This window comes from Thunnus maccoyii, chromosome 7 (genome assembly GCF_910596095.1).
Source record: "Thunnus maccoyii chromosome 7, fThuMac1.1, whole genome shotgun sequence".
Classification (NCBI taxonomy): Eukaryota; Metazoa; Chordata; class Actinopteri; order Scombriformes; family Scombridae; genus Thunnus; species Thunnus maccoyii.
This window is the reverse complement of record NC_056539.1, coordinates 20,793,154-20,812,759: the sequence shown is the minus strand read 5'-3', so window position 1 is coordinate 20,812,759 and position 19,606 is coordinate 20,793,154. Positions and strand designations below refer to the sequence as shown.

The 19,606-nt window shown below is 39.6% G+C and overlaps 1 protein-coding gene across 2 annotated transcripts; it reads left to right on the top strand.

Moving 5' to 3' along the window:
* The first annotated feature begins 1,456 nt into the window (after positions 1-1,456).
* si:zfos-943e10.1 (GRAM domain-containing protein 2B) lies at positions 1,457-19,190 on the top strand. 2 transcript variants are annotated; one of them, XM_042417579.1, is made up of 13 exons: positions 1,457-1,662; positions 11,702-11,878; positions 12,870-12,933; positions 13,188-13,260; positions 13,353-13,456; positions 13,631-13,729; positions 13,916-13,987; positions 14,138-14,206; positions 14,421-14,517; positions 14,862-14,951; positions 15,409-15,508; positions 16,028-16,135; positions 16,888-19,190. In XM_042417579.1, the coding sequence occupies exons 1-13, from the start codon at positions 1,571-1,573 to the stop codon at positions 16,904-16,906; spliced, it is 1,164 nt and encodes a 387-aa protein (XP_042273513.1). In that variant the 5' UTR covers positions 1,457-1,570; the 3' UTR covers positions 16,907-19,190. The 2 variants fall into 2 exon arrangements, with proteins under 2 accessions (XP_042273513.1, XP_042273514.1); XM_042417580.1 differs by lacking the exon at positions 1,457-1,662 and adding an exon at positions 10,415-10,728.
* Positions 19,191-19,606: the final 416 nt, after the last annotated feature.

Below are 19,606 nucleotides of genomic sequence, written 5' to 3'. Positions count from 1 at the left end.
TCAGGAAACATTCTGGGACAATTATTCAATTGATTAATATAGTCAGTCTCCCTAAGAATGTCATTCTTAAAATGGTATTGTTAAAAAATGTATATCCGGGGTATAAGCATTTGAAAAAGTAACAAAAGCAGCGTTTATAGCTTGATAACTATGCTATTTTGTTTTGAACCATTTCTGAAAAGTTTTAATAAATCCAGGTTGTAAAATGTTGTTAATCAATATAATAACTTATAACCTTTCAAATGAATTTTAACTATTAAAATGTCCAAAACATCTTTCTCCACCAGCAATGCTATAATCTGTCATTTATTTTTTACAAGGGACACCACCTCACACCTCACGTGGAGATCAAAGGTCAGGGCCAGCGACAGAAACTCACACAGTCTCAAGGACATATGAGAATATTTAGCTGAATACTTGCTGTGACAAGAAACTCACACCAAAGCTTTTCAGATAAAAAAAAACTTTTTTTAAATATAAAAGGTAGTCACAAGCAACACACAAGTCATCCATTGTGACTATATAATGACTTGGATGACTCGGTTTAAACTTTGGTCTAATGGCCTTGGGCTGCTGATTGTTCAGTAGGTGTGTGATTTTACCATTTGTTGCTGCAGTTGTTGCCTTTTTCTCAATGAGGGGGGAGGTGAGAGACATGGCCCTTCATTAGCTGCTTGTACAATGCTGGTCTGAGATAAAGGGACTCATGCTTTGACATCAGAGTGAAAGCCACCAACTGAGAAGTTGACTAGCTTTCTGAGTCACTGGCTTCTGCTTCCCTTCATGAGAACTCAAATAAATGCTCATTGATTTCATTGTAATTCATGGCATTCACTTTCAATTTTTAACAGTACAAGCTGCCAGCTTTTATAGCTCATTCAAACAAAAGACTTAGTACATTTTTATAAAATAGTGATTTATTGTGCCTATGTGTATTGTTGTATTTAAGAGAATTTACAGTAGCAGTTATTCAGATGGATGTGTGCTATTTTTTATTATTGTCAGTAGAAAGTGTATATAATAAAATTCAGCCTTCTGTTTGGGGATGTTAAACAGTATGTAAAACAACATTAGCTACAGCCCCACCCTAATGTAGCCTGCCAGAACAGTTATTTTCTGTTGTGGAGTCAGTTTAGTGTGATGTGGCACATTAGCGCACTACTGTTAAGCCACAGAGTGTATTCTCTATGCTGCACACACGTGCAATGTTAAAACCATATGTAAATTATTGATTATAAAGACCAAGCAAGTACAATAATAACACATGCCCAACCTTCTATGGTCTGAAAATAAGGAACAACCCAAAAACCATATAAGGTAATGGGCGGTCGATCTTATCCAACTATCCTGTTTTGATTGGATGACAAGGCTGACATGACCGTTTTTTCCCTGGTCGTCGTCGACGCTGATTGGTCACTTGACTTGGTCCGATTTAAGCTCATTATCTTAATCAGTCGTAGATGAAGTGAGGAGAGAGAGAAAAAAAAAAAGCAGAAGCCAAACAAGAACAGTAGAGTTTGGCGTGGAGCGTCGATTCCACACGAACCGACCACCACTGGCTGAGGGAAGAATGCTCGAAAATAAGAGAGAGAGGTTGAAAACCTTCCTCAGGAAGATCGACGAGAAGGCCATCGTCAGAATCAAGCACTTCATGAAAGAGAGGTGAGAGGAATGAATGTGGCTAGCTGAACTGCTATCTGCCGGTGAGCATCATTAACTGTGTGGGTGCTAACGGTTAACGTTTATTTGCTATCAACAGCCTTTCCGATAAAAATATAACTGTTCTATGTCACGTTTGTGTACTCTCTATCACGGAATAGGGCAAAATGTTTCTCTGAATTAATTTAATGTCTGTAATGTACGTAATTTGAGTGAAGAATAACGGTACGTCTGTCAGTAGATAGATGCTAGCATGGTTAGCCGTCCGCCTGGCCGAAGATACGCTGGCATTTAACTAAATTATTTCCAGCTAATTTACTGTGTCACAATCATTTACAGTCACTGACATTGAAATAAAACAGTAAACAGAGTAATTGTTGGCCTCCGAGTTACAAATACACTCGGCAGTTGTAAACAGTGGCTGTTGGGAGCATCACGTTAGCTACATTAGCACAACCCATACTAGAGATGATGTGTAATCTACGTGTGTAGATTACACGTATTAACATTACGCTCAATATTCGTCGTCGTTTGCTTAGTCATGTATTCAGCTGTTCGTTATCAAAGGAACATCACTGGCGAGGTGTCCAGCAGCATCACAGGATGTTTTTCGCTCTTTTGAAAACAGGCTGCTGGCCAGGTATGTGGGGAGTATGTCTATGGGTGAGAATTGTCAAGTCAAAATGCTGTGCTTTCATATTTGGCTTCCGGTTAAGAACTTGTACTGGAGGATGTTAACACACAGCTGCAGGGGATTTCACTTGTAATCTTTTGTTTCTTTTCTCATTGAGCACATTTCCAAGAACAAAAACAACATAAAAGTTGATCCACATTTTCCCTACAACATGTTGTATTGTGTTTGTTGTTTGTGTCTAGTAGCTGGCTAATCTATTCCAGGCAGCGTAAACAAACAGCAGCACATGAGGTAGAGTGGCCTAAAGGAAAAGCTAGTCCAGATCTGGTCGGCTCTTAATCTCTTATGCCTGCTGCTCAGAAATCATGACTTCATGACTTCATGACTTCATCCACTGGCCTAAGTGGGTCAGATTGGCCTCACCATTTGTTGTTCACAGACAGTCCAGTCCTATTGAGATCTAGAGCAGAGACGCATTTATGCGTATATACCACATTCACTCACACACTTCCTCAAACATGCAGACATATATTTTGTTTCTCCCCCCACCCCAGGGAAACACACATACACATGTCACCCATGGGGAGAGCAAGTCTATGTTTTCTCAGAAAAGTCTATTTTTAGCCCCCATGAGTCGACCACAGGTGGTACATGGTGTTATATAAACGCTCCTGGTATCTCACTGTTAGGACTCCTCATCCTCTGAGCTTTGTCTTTCACTTTCCTCCCCATAGATAGCCATTTGCTGGAGTGCACGAGCCCTGTGCCAATCAGACTTTGCCTCCTGGTTATCAGCACAGTGATGGTGTGTCTGTAGTATGGTATGTGGGGTGATTATCTGTTTCCACAACACAGGCACATACATATATGAGAGTGTTGTGGCAGTGTCAGGCTCTGATGGTGTAAATGCAACATCCAACAATAGTCATTCCCTCTCCTCTCTTCTAATAGTCTCTCTACTCCTCTCTGTGTATGCAGCCTAAATATACCTAATGAAAGTGAAAATGCCAAGAAATATAAATATTGTGTTGAAGAGTAACAAAGTAGTTGAAAGTAGCAAACTAATACACTTCATGCCTCTAAAACGGAACAGCTACTTGCTAGCTCATTATAATTTGCTTTGCATGCAGGTTTGCAGTGCACACAGTCACAAGAATTTGAAATGCCTTGTTGTAATAGGGAAGAATCTGGTATTACTGCAAAGCTTGCAGAGTTGGAGGATCCTGGAATAGGCTGGGTGGGGCAGCCTTTCAGGCGTCCTGTTGGCTCCAGGAAGATGCTCCCAGGAAAGAGCTTAGCTGCCTGCTGTGGGTAGTGAAGATTGTGTAAGTCTAAATTATGAGATGTGCTGCAGGCGTAGAGGAAAAGCCAAAGTTAGAGGATGAAAACCACATCTGCAGGACTTTTATCGCTTAAATTAAGGGTTTCATACTAACCAGCTGGTCACAGTCGAAGCTATGTGTTGCCTCTGTCAGGCTAGTGCTAATGACCACTCTGCTCTTGTAACAGAGTTAAGAAAAAAGGCTATATTCTCCTTTCCTCTTTCACCTTCTGGTACTCGCAGTAGCCTGGTGAATTCCACCAGATGTAGGTAAATGTCATGGCTCAGGCTCATTTTAGACACGAGTCCTTATGCGTGCTTATCTAAAAAAACATGTCAGTGTTTCGCTCAGCTTTTAACACCCAAATAATGTTTGGTATGATAGAAATTCTGATGTAAAACACTATGAAGAAAAAAATCATCACCTTATCTAATCAAATTTGTGATGTGTAACCTAACCAGATTAACTATGGGATCAGAAGTACTCAAGGACAGGTGATGCAGCAGGTGAGCCTGCTTTAGTCCTGTAGATCTGTATACACTTTGCCCTCAATGGTACATGGATGAATCTCTCTCTGCTATATGGTATATAAGATCATCTAGAAAGTTAAGATGGGTAAAAGTTTTTCAGCCGTAAACTGGATTGTACCAGATTTTCAGTAGTATTAGTGAAACTGCCATTCATTTGGAAATAGCTTTGGCACATGAAATAGTTTCGGATATCAAGCTGAGATCAACAAAATTTTACTGAAGATTAAATCCCAGCCACCCTTGTATACAGTAGAGTGGCCTACCGTTTGATTTGAAAATCAGGTGGGATTTTCCAGCCACCACCACCACCGCACCACACAATCCCCCTTGCTCACATGCCTGGTCACTGAGAGTACTCTGAGACGCCTTGAAGAAAGACCTTCTCTGTCTCTGTGCCCAGTTAGCACAGAGGAAGTGGAGGGAGATGCTGCGTGCGCAGGGCCACATGACTTCCCACTTAAACACACGCATGCTCACTCTGTGACACATGCACACAGACACACTCTGTGTTCCACTTGGCACACACACACGCACAGTTTTCCTGCAGACTGAGCCCTGGCAGAGCGCCTGAGGCTGTGTGTTTTTTTTTTTTGTTTTTTTTTTGGCCATGACCACTGGCTCGATTCCCTGCCCCTCCTGACTGCTCTATTGAAGCTCACACGCGTGCACACTTGCATACTGTACAAGCAGACACATAATCACTTTCAGTCCATCCCAAAATAATATTTTGGGTTGCCTTTAATTTTTTCAATTTGAAAATGATTTATTTGTTACTTAGTTATCATAAAGTGGTTGTAATATGTGGTTTTGTTGAAGTTACTGGACTGGTTTGTTTTGCAAAAACTTCAACATCCAAACAGTCCCATTTTGCTCAATAAAGCACCGCTACAACACGTGGTTGTTTTGCTTTGAAATTAACTAGTTTTGATTGGTTGATAGAGAATCAGCAGTTCACATGTAGAAAAATTATCCACGGCTATCCAGGAGATGGTGCTCTCACACTATTTGGTCCCGCAAATTCTCAGAGATTTCATGCGAATTAAACTTTTCTCAGCCTCACATGTGAGCCTGGGACTCATTTTGTCATGGTAGTAATGTTGGCTGTAGCTTAGACGTAAGCATTTCTTACAGAAGCATTTTTGTCTAAGGGCACTAGCACTGCAGCCCTGCTGACGTCTGCAGCAGGACCTTTGGGATCATCTGTCTCACCCAAGACGGCAAATGAAAGCATCATAACTCTATACCCAGAGGACTTCTTTTGCTGGTTGGAATGTCCAGGGCTAGAGAGTTAGCCTTTGCCTCAGTCAAAGCTCCTTTCCAGTGAATTTGCATACATTAAGCCATCTTGTTATTGTTTATAAGTTTAGCGTAGATAAAATGAATTGTAGGTCATTGAGTAGAAAAAACAATATTCTACCCTGTTTGACATAATACTAGGGAGAGTATCAGCAGCATACGCATGTCTAAATGTTTAGACTGTCACCCCCAACAGCAACAACTCAGTTTACTGTCACCACCACGTCTACAGTGCCACAAAAATGCCCTACATATTTCATCAAATTATCAGCTAACATTTTTGCACATAATATAATATGAGTTATTTTTAGAACAAAGATGAATGTGGCTATTGTGATAGCGTGAAGTCATAAGTATTGTGCAAGTCCTAACTGTTGATAAAATGAAGATCGACAAACACGAGGAAGAATTACTGCTCAGAAAAGCTCATAAAGTACAGTATGTACACAAGCATTGTATGTTGTAATTTATTGTATGAGGTAAATAAGTGATGAAATATATCACCTTTAGTTCACCTGGCAGGCATTATGATGCAGATATACAGAATGATCACATTATATTCCGTATTTATTTAGCTGGCCAGGCCATAAAGAGTAACCTATGTTGCTACACAGGCAACTAAGCGAGGGTTCTGACCAAAAAACAGCCCCAAGTTAAAACTGAAATTTGATCTAGGAAGTCCAGTTGGCGTAATAGATAAACCCATTTCACGGTGGCAACTATTTTATCTTTTATTGCGACAGTCGTGAGGTAAATGGTAGAAATACAGCGTTCCTGTTGATCTATATGTTGTGAAATCTTAACATCATCTCAGAAGAGGTTAAGGAAATGACCCTGTGCAGTCAGGATAAGAGATGTGAGAACTGAATACTGGATTTAAGGAACAGTGTACCGCTAATGTCAGTTAGCAGCTACATAGCTAATTAGCTGCTCAGCTGGAGCACATTAAACAGCATGTAAACGTACCTGAAAATGTCACTTTGGACCCGTTAAATGCTGGTTTGGTTGTTGCTTTTCAAAATCCATGTTAGCAACACACTGTCTGTCCATGAATTGTAGCTACAGAAGTTTGTTTACTTTGCAATTATTAAATTAAAATTTAAAATTAAATTTTGCAATTAAACCACAGTTTAGATGCGTGTCAAACCGAGGGGGGGGGGGGGCGGGGGGGGGTATATATGGATCAACTACGTTCCGTAACACAACTAGTCTGTTGGTGATCAGGAAGTTCATTGTTGCGCTCAAGCACCTTGAGAGGCCACATGCCTGAAGCGAGGATCAAACCTATGCCATTTTTGATTATGGCACTATTTATAACACAGCCGTCCGACAGCATTTCTCTTGCCCAGCCCCAAGTGGTTACGGTGGCAGGTGGTGGTTAGACAAGAGAGGTAAGGAATGATATGTGGTGACTAAGTGCAGCTGGACTTCATCTATCTGATTGCGTTTCTTGGAGGGTGATGTCAGAGGTGTAGGAATAGCCTAATGATGAACAGTGGCTCTCAGCTGAGATTTGTGAATGAAACAAGGGTCTGCTACATTTACAGTTTACTAGATTTTTTTATTACTTTTTTTTATTATTATTGTTGTTGCAGCTCCTGAGATTTTCTCCTTTTCTCCCCCATTCAAATACAAAAATTCTTGTGTGCTATGGCCCCTTTTACACCCTCCACAAAGGGTATGGGCTTACTATTGTCAAGCACATTGTATTGGCAGCTTTTAAAGCCATCTCCTTGTTGTTAATGAGAATAGGCCATTGAATGTTGTATGTTGTAAGGGCTTTTTAAACTGAGAATAACCTAGCAACATGTCTCTCACCCCCCACATTTCCACCATCTACCTCCTACTGTTAATAATTGTTAACCTTTTTCCACAACAACACAGGCTGAGACTGCATCAGAAAAGACAAAACTCAGGAGGGCATTTTGAGCTTGAAACCCAACCATTCTTTTCTTTGCTACTTCCCTTTCTTTTCGCCCCTGCCTTTGTTTTTGTCTCTCTCACTTTATATTTCAGGTACTATGCTCATGTTCAGTTCTTGCGTGTTTTAAACTGTTGCAGTAAAAAAGACCTTTGCACCCATTACATTTGGCAGTCACTGCCTGGGGTCTAAGTGCAAAAGGTGCGACTGCCATTCTCTGTCATTTGGCTGTCTCTAGAAACGGTGGCTACAAGCTTTGTAGAGCTTTTGTGGAAAAGGTGAAGGGAAAACTTGGTCAGTCATGGAGAAAGGGAAAAGCTTGTTGAACCGCCAGGGTGCTGTGGCTGATTCTTATTGCTCTGAGGATCTGGGAAGGTGAGGCAAGAAAATGTATCTAGTTACTTGTATCGGCCATTGCTTCTCAAACTGTGTCTCAGATAAGGCAGGGCTGACTTGATTAATATTTGAGTAAATGTTGGCCCATTGGTTGTCTGTGTTTTCCCTGTATTTTAAAATTAGGGCTGGCTGCATGTTTTCTTCCACCAGCCTGTGGGAAAGAATCTTGAAAGGCTAAGTTTTTTGTTTTTTGTTTTTTTTTTTTAAAGCCAAGGCAATGCCAGACATGTCATGTCCAATTCAGTCTCATATCTGTGCTTCAAATTAGATTAGTTTTTTTTGTGATCAACAGCCCCTGGGTCTGCAAAAAGTTCAGTTGATTTGTTGTTTTCTCAAAGATTACTTTGTGAGTCCAGGAAAACGTGCTGGCATAGCAGTGGTCACAGATCTGAGCTAATGACCATCAAGATTCTGTGATGAAGTGATTTTGTTTGGTCAACCAGAACAAATGCAGATTAAAAAAAATACATCAACTGTAATGTGTATGTCCGTTATGTATATTTCACAGAACATGCCACATCATGCGATGTTCTTGTTTGTGCTCGTTATCCTCCACTCTGGAGTGAGTCCAGATAAACATGCCCCTATTACCTCATGCATGTCCATGTTAATCCACCGCTGCAGATAATTTGATATGCCTATCCTTGGCCCCAAACTAGAACCAGCATTGACTGGGCCAGGTAGTATGAGATGGTGCTTCAACAAGGAAGTAGGTCAGAGCTCAAGGCCTCTGCCTGCCCATTGCTTACTCATTTTATATAGGCCACCTCTAATGTTGTATATGTGAATGCGGTCATCAAGAAACAGCAGATTGATGTAGCACATAGGTCATTTGATTGTGATGTTTTTCCTATGTTGTTACCTTTTGGTGACTCTACTTTTTTAAACTGGCTACTGCCATGCGCATGTCCACTCTTGATGGCTTTGGCCTTGAACATTTTTATAGGCTGTTAGACTCTCTTTAATCCATTGACACAATCTTTATAAGCTTGGCATGTAAACATATGGCAAATATATGTGAATGTTTCACTAGTAGATAACAGATTTTTATATCATTGCATTTTCAATTTCATTATTACTTTTATTTTTGTCAGGGCTGTTCCTGTTTCTAAACAGTACTTTTTAACCTGACAGTATAGTTACAATGGCAATATTTCCTGGAACACTATATATAGTACATCAGATGTCTGAGTGCCAGACTATTTGTGTGTATTGACCTAAACTGCAGAGACATGCTTACGAGGGTTCAGATAATTGTCATCTGAATAATACCATTACCTTTCAGTGACAGCATCACCAAGGAATGCAGTTTTCTATGCTCAAAACAGTGTTGGAGCACAAGATAAGCATCTGTGGAGAAACAACCACCCTAAACCTGAAGTTATAGTTTTTTTCCATACAGTGTTCTTGTAAATATAGATAATGCTCTACTCAAACAACAGATAGGCGCTAGTGGCTTCCTGAGTGTTACAGGAAATTCTATCAGCTGGATCTTGTTAATGGTTACGGTTAGTCGTAAGTACAGAGCGGAAGTTGTTGGGAAATTCAAACATTTAATAGCCTTTGAATATTGCCTCTATTGCCGTGTTACTGTAACACCCTGGCAAGTGGAAATAGGTCAGGTGAGCACAGGCAGACACTTAGTCAATGATTTAGTGATGATTCTGGGATTGTTGTCACAGTGTTAGTCTTAATATAAGTCTCAGTAGCTGGTTTATCCAAACATAACTAGCTGCTTTTGGATACTTTCATATCCTAAGTGTTTATATCTAAGAATATAACAGGATGTCTGTATTATGGTTGGATACCTGCTGAAGTGTCTGGAGTAAAGAAAGCAACAAGCTACAGCTGAAATTAACCCGCCACCTTTTAACTTTCGCTTCACTCGGGTAATGCAGTCAAGCCTAATGACAGAGTAGACATTGAGCTGAAGCCGCAGTTCACGTTTTTCTTTTTCCTTCTGACCTTTACCCCAATTACTCAGGTGACACGAAAGAGAAATAGTCCAAATATGAGTCAAGGGTTACTGACAGGTTCAAATAAAGTAGAGTAGTAATCCTTAAGATTCCATCAGGAATCTTAAGGATGCACTAAAAATATTATTTACTTAAATATTGTGCAGCCAGTTTTTTTCAAATATTTTACTTCAACATAGTTTCTAACATTTTGAGTGAGATTAAGGGAGAGTCTTTATGTTGTTCCTCTACCTCCTTGATTAGATTCATTGCCTCAAGGGAGACATAGCAAACGCACCACTCCTAGATCAGGCCAGATGGGCCAGTCTGAGCACCTCACAAGTATTTTAATGTCCGTCTCACAAAACAGAGCTGTTTTTTTTTAAAAAGTCTCTGCACCTTCCTCACCTCCCAGAACAAATCCCAACAAGAAAGGATTTTGATATTGGATAATGTTTGTCAGTGGAAGATTTTAAGGGATGGGCCTTTTTTTTTTTTCTTCAACATGTTACTGCCTGTGTTTTGCTTTTTGTGTGTGTGTGTGCGCATGTGCATGAGGAGAGATTGTGTACGCTCGACTCTTTCATGCCTGTTTGAATCTGGGGGAGTGGTTGAGTTTGACGTCACCCACTACGGAGTGTCACACCATTCTCGGCACAAAGTGGCTTCCTCTTTGCCAGCACATTCATATAACAACACAGCAACAGTTTTTTCTGGCAGGATGTGGTACAGAACCGTAGCTTAACTACCACAAAAACTCATTTTGTACCACACATTTAGAACATTAAGGGGACTATAAAACTTGTTTTTGGGTTAGGGTTAGTGTTTTATTATTTTGGTGGGGGTTTTTTTTTGTTTTTTTTTTAACTTCCCAGCATTGATGGAGTGAGGCCAGTGAATATAACTTCTAGAGAATAAAGCGTTTGGATTTTTTTTTTTTCTTTTAAGAAAAGGAAATGCCTACTGTCAGTAGGTATATGAGTTTTCGTTCATCAAAGAGATTTAAATTTACCAGGTAAGGTGGTTTTTGTTGTTGTTGTTTTTTAAGCAGCTGTGATAAGTCAAGGTTGTTTGGGTTTTTTTTGTTGTTGTTTGTTTCGGGATTTTTTTTCACTGGGGATTTACTCTGACACTAAGTTTTGTCTTGTGTTATGATTTAGTCTCTTTTATTGAATTTGTGGCACATTTGTTCTCTGGCTGTAGTAAATCCTGCAACCTTTCCTTTTAATGTTTGTCTTTTACAGTCTATTGAAAGGGCATACTCAGAGAGGCTTGTCAGTTTTAGAATATGAGCCTACGTCGCTCAGCTCGTAAACAGGCTAGTAGGTGTAATTATACAGCCGCAGTCAGAGCTCTGACGCAACTGCTATCAATATAGCGTTCTGATCTGGAAAAGAACAACCTTGTCCAACACATCATAAAGATAAGCCTTTTTGTCTGTGAAATGTCAATCCATTCACAACATAGCCGTGACTTTTCGTAGAAATGGAGCGATTTCATCAATGAATAAGACCTAATATGGTGATTTTGAACTCGAAGCGACCGATGGTCGATGTGAAGTCTGATATGTGCTGCTAAAATGCAGAGAACTTGAGCTATCAGTCTGTCTCTGGTTGTTCTGTGGTGCTAGATGATAACACTCAGCAGAATACAGGAGATAGTGACAGGCGTCTTTGCAGAGACGCTTAAAGATGTGGGAGAAATTGGTTGATGTTGACGTCTTCTGGTTTTATTTTAATCTTCTGATCAGTAGCCTTTCTCTATGAATCATCTGTGATCTTACTGTGAAATTTCTGCTGTAGAGTCGTGCTATTTTTGAATGTGCAGAGGTTGACGAGCTTTATCAGTAGGTGTCTTGGGTCCGTGTATCAAGTTAATCTCTTTGCAAGAACTCAAAACTCATTTCTACGTGCTTATTGTGTATGCGCATGAAAGTGATTCTGTTTTTTTGCATGTTGCTAAAGTCCTGCTTCTTTTCCGATGTCCAGCAACTACCCAGTAGAGAGCAGTGGTGGCGGGCTGCCAGCCAAAGTGAAGAAAAGCAGGAGCAGTTTAAGCAATGGCAGCATCAAGAAGCTGGAGACCAGGAAAGCCTTGAGCCTGGAGGCTGCCGAGCTCGAGATCCAGCAACAGCAAAAAACCCTCACCAGACAAGTAGCCATCAGGTAAGACTCACAAGTCTTTCACAAGTCACAAGATGTCTGCAGGATGTGGAAAAGGCCTCAAAATATCTAAAATATTTCTTGATAAGCCGTTTCCCTGTGACTATCAGCTCAATTACACAGATCTATACCTGCTGAGAGATTATATGAGTTTCACATATATTTCAGGTTGTAAAACTGTTCCATTTTAAATCTAAAATCTGATGAAACCTGCAGACTGTTTAAAAGTTTTAATAGATGGAATAAAAAAATATTCCACAGTCTAGAAATGCGTAAAATGAAACATTTGATGTAGAGGAGACTCGCAGCTATTCTGAACATGCATCACAAGACCTGAACCAGCTGTCAGCTGTTGTTAAGTCGTGAAACACTCATGACTGCACCGCAGTTGTAGACTGACTGTCCTCTCACATGATTCAGATGTTTGAAATAGATTAGTGATTTTTATTAGTGTGAAGAGAATTTTTTTCTCTCTTCTGCTGCCTACATGGCAGAGTGATCACCAAACCACTTTTAGCCATAATCTAACCAATCTTTAGTGAAGTAGGGAAAAAAGATAGATTGGTCAGTGTGAACACACTCTCCCATGTTACTTAAGCTACTCTGTGATGCAAATATGAGAAAACAGCCACCACTTACATTTTAGGTTAAAATCACCTTTGATTAACTTTAGACTCTGCAGTGATGCCATCTTTATTGCTTTTTAAGGATTAGGTATCTAAGTCATTTGATGCTTTCAAGTTAAATAATGTGTACTTCTGTTGTCGACATAAGTACATATATGTCAGGAAACTACATTTTTGACCGCTGGCTGGTGCGTTGTTTACTTTTAAACAGCAACATAACTCGTTTTCTCATGTTATTGAAGCTCTGCCTATTTCTAACAGTCGTAGTAGGTTTGAAAATACATACACAGTATAGTGTTGCAGTTTGCAGTCCAGTTGTATTTTCTCACAGACACTGAAACCACAGACTTCCTTTTCTGTTTCTGCAGGTCACAGACCTTTGAGGTTGACAGCAAAGGTTTTGAGAGGACGGAGGGCACTGGCACACAAAGCGTAAGTCCACCTTAACTTTAATTTAGGTATTTGAGGAAATAAAATGGTCTCTTCAGGTGTAAGAACAAACATTTTTGATATTTTCAGTACACCATACTATTGATTTTTGTCTTAAGTGAATGTTTATGTGGCCTCAAACTACTCACTCATTTGTGCTCTCGAGCCAACACAGTCCAGTACTGTCTACTTATCATTTGAAGTGTCCTGTTTCTTGATTTATATTTCTATGTGCAATTTTCTCTTCTCTCTTCTAGAGTTTCATAAAGCACAACAAGACATTCCACAAGTTGTTTCCAGACATTCCCGAGAGTGAAGACTTAATACACGGTAGGTAGACAGAAATGAAAGAGAAAGAATGACTTGATCAATTAAAGAAATGTATAAAACTAAAAGTGTGTGTTCTCCCCTTCCTTTTGTAGCATACATCTGTGCCCTGCAGAAGGAAGTGCCCTACCATGGTCGGCTGTACATCACTGACAGCAACGCCTGTTTCTACTCCTCAGTTCTGCTCAAGGACACTAAGGTAGCTCAGCCTTGGTCCTCATTCCATTTGGCTTTGATTTTTACTTTAAAATCTTAACATCCATTCCTAAATTTGTTGACATCAGTATTTTTTATTTATTATAAATACTTTTTTGTCATAATTTTAATCTTGGAAAAAATAAACTATTTTCTGTGTGGCTGTGTGCTCTTGCAGGTAGTGATTCCAGTTTCCTGCATCCGCATAGTGAAGAAGCAGAACACAGCTTTGCTCGTACCCAATGCCTTGTCAATCCGGACCACAGAAGGAGAAAAGGTCAGTTTCTCCCCTCCAGCCCCACACAACCCCATCTTAATAAATATTTGATAAGCCCATACAATCGGGAGCCTTGTTGGACCACATTGAACTTTGTCTTACAGTACATATAATCTGATCACTGACTGCGTGTATTTTATGGTGGCTAATATTCTGTTTTTTTTTCTATTCCCTCTTATTGTTCAGTACCTGTTTGTGTCGTTGCGGAACAGAGAATCATGTTATCAACTGCTGCGTTCAGTATCTCCTCAGTTAGAGGTGAGTGGTTCAGGTCAAATGTTAAAGGTTCTCAGATATGCACTGTGTCTGTTGTCTGACTGACTTCCTAATAAACACATAGAATCATCAGCTAATAGGCAAAAGTGTAGTTTTTGATACATACAAGCTAAATATTTCTTTCTGTTACAGGACACCAGCCCAAATAGTAGCCCTGTCTTCTCCTCAGCTGAGAACAGCTTTGACAAGAGCAAACTTGTGGTAAGAGTCTTCTTCTTCTATATTGCTAAGTGAAAACTGTGTTTCGTTAACATTTTAATAGGAGCACATATACCCTAATTATTAGATATCTTGGAGCACAGAATTGTGCATATAGATGAGTTATGAGATGTACCTGCTATTTGGACAAGTTAACAAAAACTTCAAATCTAGTAAGTAATTTCTGACTGTATTCCTTTGTCTCTTGTCTTGACAGAACTCCAGTCAGTCCAGTCTGGACGACAGCTTTGACCAGTTTGATGGCTCTGAGTCACAGTTATTACAGGACCAGCCTCTGCACAGACCACTCAGAGGTGAGAGGTCAACACCAGTCCCTTTACTTTATGTTTACATGCTAGGTAATACAAGTAGTATAAAAATATTACCTGTACCTAGAATGATCATGCGTGGTAAAGAAATGTTAAGAGGAAATTCAAATTTTAAGTTACTCTTGATGTATTGTAGCCTCTATTGGGATGTTTATTTCAGCGGAAAGAAATCCTAATCATCAGCTGTTGACAGTTGTTGTTTTGGTGCTGTTATCTCTTTTTCCCAGTTCTGTTCCAGCCAACTGACACATAGAGTCCAAGGTCTAATAGCAGTCTAACATTGATTTCTTTTCTCTCTCTCTCTCTCTCTCTCTTCATTCCTCCTTCAGAGGCAGTGCCTAATGGAAATGACTCCACTTTCAGGAGCACGCACATGCAGCAGAGTGATAGTTCGTCTTCTGAGGAACTGTCAGTATCAGGTAATAAAACACACACCCACACAGTTGTTCGGCAGTTAACAGAAGTCAATAGCAAAGGAGAACTGGCTGTGATTGGCTAGTTTAATTAGCAAAGCACCTGGTAGACTACTGACTTTCATTTTAAGCACTTTAGGGGCCTGCGGTGTAAAGTGTCTTATGATCCATACACAGATACAAATTTAGAAAGTGTTAGTTGGAAAATGTCTGTTTGAAAGCTTGTAAAAATGCAGAGTAATCCACCATTTCTTTTTTTTAATCATCATGGTTTTCATAATTTTGAGATCATTTTTCTGTTTTCTCTCAGCTTCATTTTGCATCTCACTCTCTTCAAATGTTGACAAAATATGCATGAAACTATAGACAAATAAAACACATTGGGGGGAAAAAAACAAAGGCACAAATTACCAATATGACATTGATATTCATGCTATCCCCACATTTCCTTTCCCTGCTTCAGGTGGATCGTGGGTTTGGAATGTGACTGAGAAGGCCAAGTCCCTGCTGGTTCAGAGAGAGGCCAGCACCCTCAACACCCTACTCTTCATTTACTTGATATTGTAAGTAGCGCTTCCTTTCTGGTCTGTTCTGTCTTCTCCCCCCACCCTCCCCTCTCCCTTAATCCGATGCTTTATCTTCCTGTGTGTTAATCTAAATCTGCTTCTCACTGTCAAAGTCACACTCCTTAAAGGAAAGGTTGAAGAATCTCAGAAACCTGTCCTGGTAGTTAGAAAAACCGGGTGATCTTGTAGAATCTCATTACATGATGATCATAGCCTGCCAACCTTTTTATATGTTTTTGTAAACTGGTGTTTGATAGCTTATAAAAGAAATGCACAACAGTCTCTTTAAACTTTGTTTTCACTTGTTAACATGAGTATCACTTTTAAAGCCTTGTTTTTCTGCCTGCTTATATAATTGGCCCACAGTGTGAAGGTAGTGAACTGTTTATTGCTGTTTATTGCAGTTCCAGTTAGTGGAATCAGTTCACCTGGCACTAAAATGACTTGTTAGTCTGATTTTAAAGAAGTAATGAAAAGGCAATAAATGTGACTGATCATATTTTCTTCATATTACAGGATTGTGCTGCTGCTGCTGTCTTCAGGCTACATCGGTTTACGTATCGTGGCCTTGGAGGAACAGTTGACATCCTTAGGTGCACTGCCTGAGTTCACCTTACAGAGCGGGTAAGAAGTCTTATGTATCTCTGTTTCTCTTGATGGATGTATTTTCTTCATTCGGTTATTTTCTCTCATGAACATAATCTTACATAAAACATCCCTAAAACTGCAGCCACCAAAGAGATTCATGGGTTTAGCAGGCAGCTCATATAGTATCTAAAAGTTGTCTGAATTAAAGATAAATTCAGACAACTGATTGGGAAAAAAACATAAGACTGACAATCTTCTTTCTCCAATAATTCTCCTTTCTTAACAAACCAGTGATTTCAGACCTGTAGTTTCACAAGGGTCTAAAATAACAAACATATCTGATTCACCTCAAGCATAACTTACACGATGTAATGATCATTTGAGGCAAATGGCTACAGCTTGAGGAGTAAGATGCTTCATTAATACTCTTGTCTACAATGCAGTGAACAACATGCACAGAAACTGCTTAATTTGTCAGATGTGTTTCCATCTCAATAGGAATGTTACAAAAAGCATACATTGCTGTTGCCATGTTGTAGTTATGTATATTTGCAGGTAATACTTATCTAATATATCTTAAAATATCTAGATTGATATCACCTCTAATCTGGTGTTTGCGGTGTTGCGTAACTGGCTTTCTTCTGTTTCAAAGAAGCAGGTCACATCAATTCCTGTAAAAGGTGTAGCCCTGCTGCCAGTAACTAAGCACTTGAATGTCGTTAGATGTGTATTCAGCGGGAGCTTTTGTTATGCCACACTCAACTGGTTTCATTTCGTCTTTTTCACAGGTACCACAAAGACACATAACACTCGATGTGTGAAGGAGAGATTGGTTGACTTGTGATTGGAGGATTACTTCGGCCTTTTTCCAGCAGAACCCAGCGGGAGAAAGTTAATGTACTCAAGACTGTGCTCCCAACATGGCCAAACACTGTTGGATAGAGGAAGAGTGGCCAACCCTGTGCAATTTCAGAGACAACTTGTTAACTTGAAGGGCTATACTTTCTCCTAGTGCAGCAGGTAAAGGACATGCCACGACTTATATACACACACAGAGCCGAGCCAAAATGCATACACACACTGCCTGGTTGCAGCGTGTCTGTCATTTCAAACCAAAGCCAAACGGCTCTAACTTAGCGAGGTGCCACACTAGGGACACTTGTCTGACAGAAACTGTTCCACATCTGTGAAATTATGTTATCCATTGTCCTTCATACGTATTCTTCTCGCTGAGCATGCAGTTTGAACAGGGCTATACCAATCAGCATTAGCCAAGCTGTAGCGCTTATTATTGCACCTCGACATCGGAGACGTAGCGCTATGCATAGCCAAAATGCACACGGTGCGCAACTTTTGCATGAGTGCACAGAGATGACTTTTAAATGATTTTTCTATCTCTTATTTACCCTTCCATCTATCAGCAGTATAAACAAACGTGTCTCTATCCTTATATTCAGTAACTTTTGGGTACTTCTCTTCGATGGCTATCTTCCTTAATCAGCTGTGGGTTGAAATGATGATGTCTCAGCTCTAAAATTCAGATCAGCCCAAAGAGGCTTGATCCTCTCCTGATGGTCTTTATCCTTTCTCTCTTTCTCCAAATCAAGCAGTGATTGCAGTATTACTTTTCCTCGTCTTTGGCATGATTTAAACCTGTTTAATGATCAATGCTCAGAGGTTATTTTCCCTCCAGTCTCTACTGGATGAATGCATCATCAATGCACAAATATTTAGTACGATAGGACATGAGGAGGTTGTCTTTCTGTGTACAGCTTTTCTAGATTTGAGTTCTGTCCGGTTCAGATTTCTGTTGATGTACCTGTCTACCAGGAAAAGAAATGACCACAATGTGTTGAAGTACAAACCTCTCTCTTTGACTAGCCTCTTGAGGACCAAGTGGCATTTCTAGAATTTTCAGGTTATTTAAAGTAGCACCGATAATGTATTTCTAATGTTCATGCATGTGTCTGCGATATCGACACTTGACTGATACTGTATATGTGTTCTCACTCTGGTCAGAAAAAGAGGAGAATTTGAAACCACATTTGCTAGTAAGGTCCAAGTTTTCAACAGCAAAAAAAAAAAAAGAGTGGTCCCAAAAAGAAAATTTCAATATGCAACAAATTATTATGCATGGCAAAATGTGATTTATCTTTGTGTGCTGTTTTTAAATGGCGCTTGATATTTGTGGGGAAGAAATTGTGTACGAATTTAAAAAAAAACAAAACAAAAAAAAACAAAGTTGTGAGTGGAAGGAATAGCTCAAGCGAGCGAGCGCACTTTAAAAATGTGTTGTGCCTGTCACAATCCAAGGCACCATGATTGGTTTGAGATGAAATGGCAAAACTGGCGTTCTGTGGTATCTGACGGTGCTAAGACCTCTTTTTAAATTGTTTTCACTCAGGGGTGGTGGGCACTACCTGCCACGTGGTTTTAGGTTTTCAGCTTTTCTTTTGTCATTTCAAAGTCTAGTGCTCGTGATGGGGTTCACATTTTGTTCATCTAGGCTTTGGTGGTTTCTCTAACGTCCCTTTGAGAGAGAGAGAGAGAGAGAGAGAACACTACTTTTCATCAAGATTCACTTGACTTTATTAACTGATATAACTGTATTCAGCTTCTCAGAATGCTCGCTTTTCCATTATTCACCCTCTTATGACCTTTTTAAACTAACAATGCATATCCCACACCACATCTCAGTGACTTAACATCACCTTTGTTGTGGAAGCTCTTCTTGACAAGATGTAGCAAGTGAGTTTACTTCTGCCACATCTCATTTCAGGAGAGTCGTATACATCTGTTCAGCTAAGGTTTTTGTCAACATTGCCGTATACAGTACTGTCAGTTCTTATAATCCTCCACCAGGAGGCAGCACACACATCCACTGTCCTCGAATGGACTCAATGCAAGAATCTCAATGATGAGGGCAGTATTTGTGTGGTTTTGCACTATTCAAAGTGTTGTAAATAATTTTGTAATGTCCTTAATTCTACTATGGTCCTATATATATTTATTTGCATTCTGTGTAATTCAAAGTAGTCTCTGTGAGATGGCTTTGCTATTGTTCAAAATAAATCAAATGTTGCGAAGTAAATCTGTGTATTTTCTGTTTTTTTTTTTTTTTTTACTGTTACTTACACAAGACTTAATCAAATGAATGGAAAATTAACTTCAAGTAAAGTTTGGGAGTGTCTGAGGTAAATTGTAAAGTAGTATTATGGAAAGTATCTGAGAATGTTGACATTAATAAATGCAAATACTATAAAGTGTTTACATTACAGATTATGCATTATTGCACCAAAGTTTATTAGGGATTTAAATGTCTAAATTGATGGATTAAGGGAGCAGTGACATTCAAACACACGTCAGACTGTTTAATGGATTCATATCCTAAGATCTAAATACACCTACCTAAAGGCCTACGTGTCAACCTCATAAAAAAACTCTGTATGTTTTAAAAGAATACATTGAATAGCATTGTACTGCTGTAACATTGTCGGACTCACGGTC

Bases quoted from the DNA above. Each gene is read 5' to 3' on its own strand.
- si:zfos-943e10.1 (XM_042417579.1), top strand. From the start codon at position 1,571: ATGCTCGAAAATAAGAGAGAGAGGTTGAAAACCTTCCTCAGGAAGATC. The intron at 12,934-13,187 runs GTAAGTCCACCT...TCTCTCTTCTAG, and splicing joins AGGGCACTGGCACACAAAGC to AGTTTCATAAAGCACAACAA. The intron at 13,730-13,915 runs GTCAGTTTCTCC...CTTATTGTTCAG, and splicing joins GGACCACAGAAGGAGAAAAG to TACCTGTTTGTGTCGTTGCG.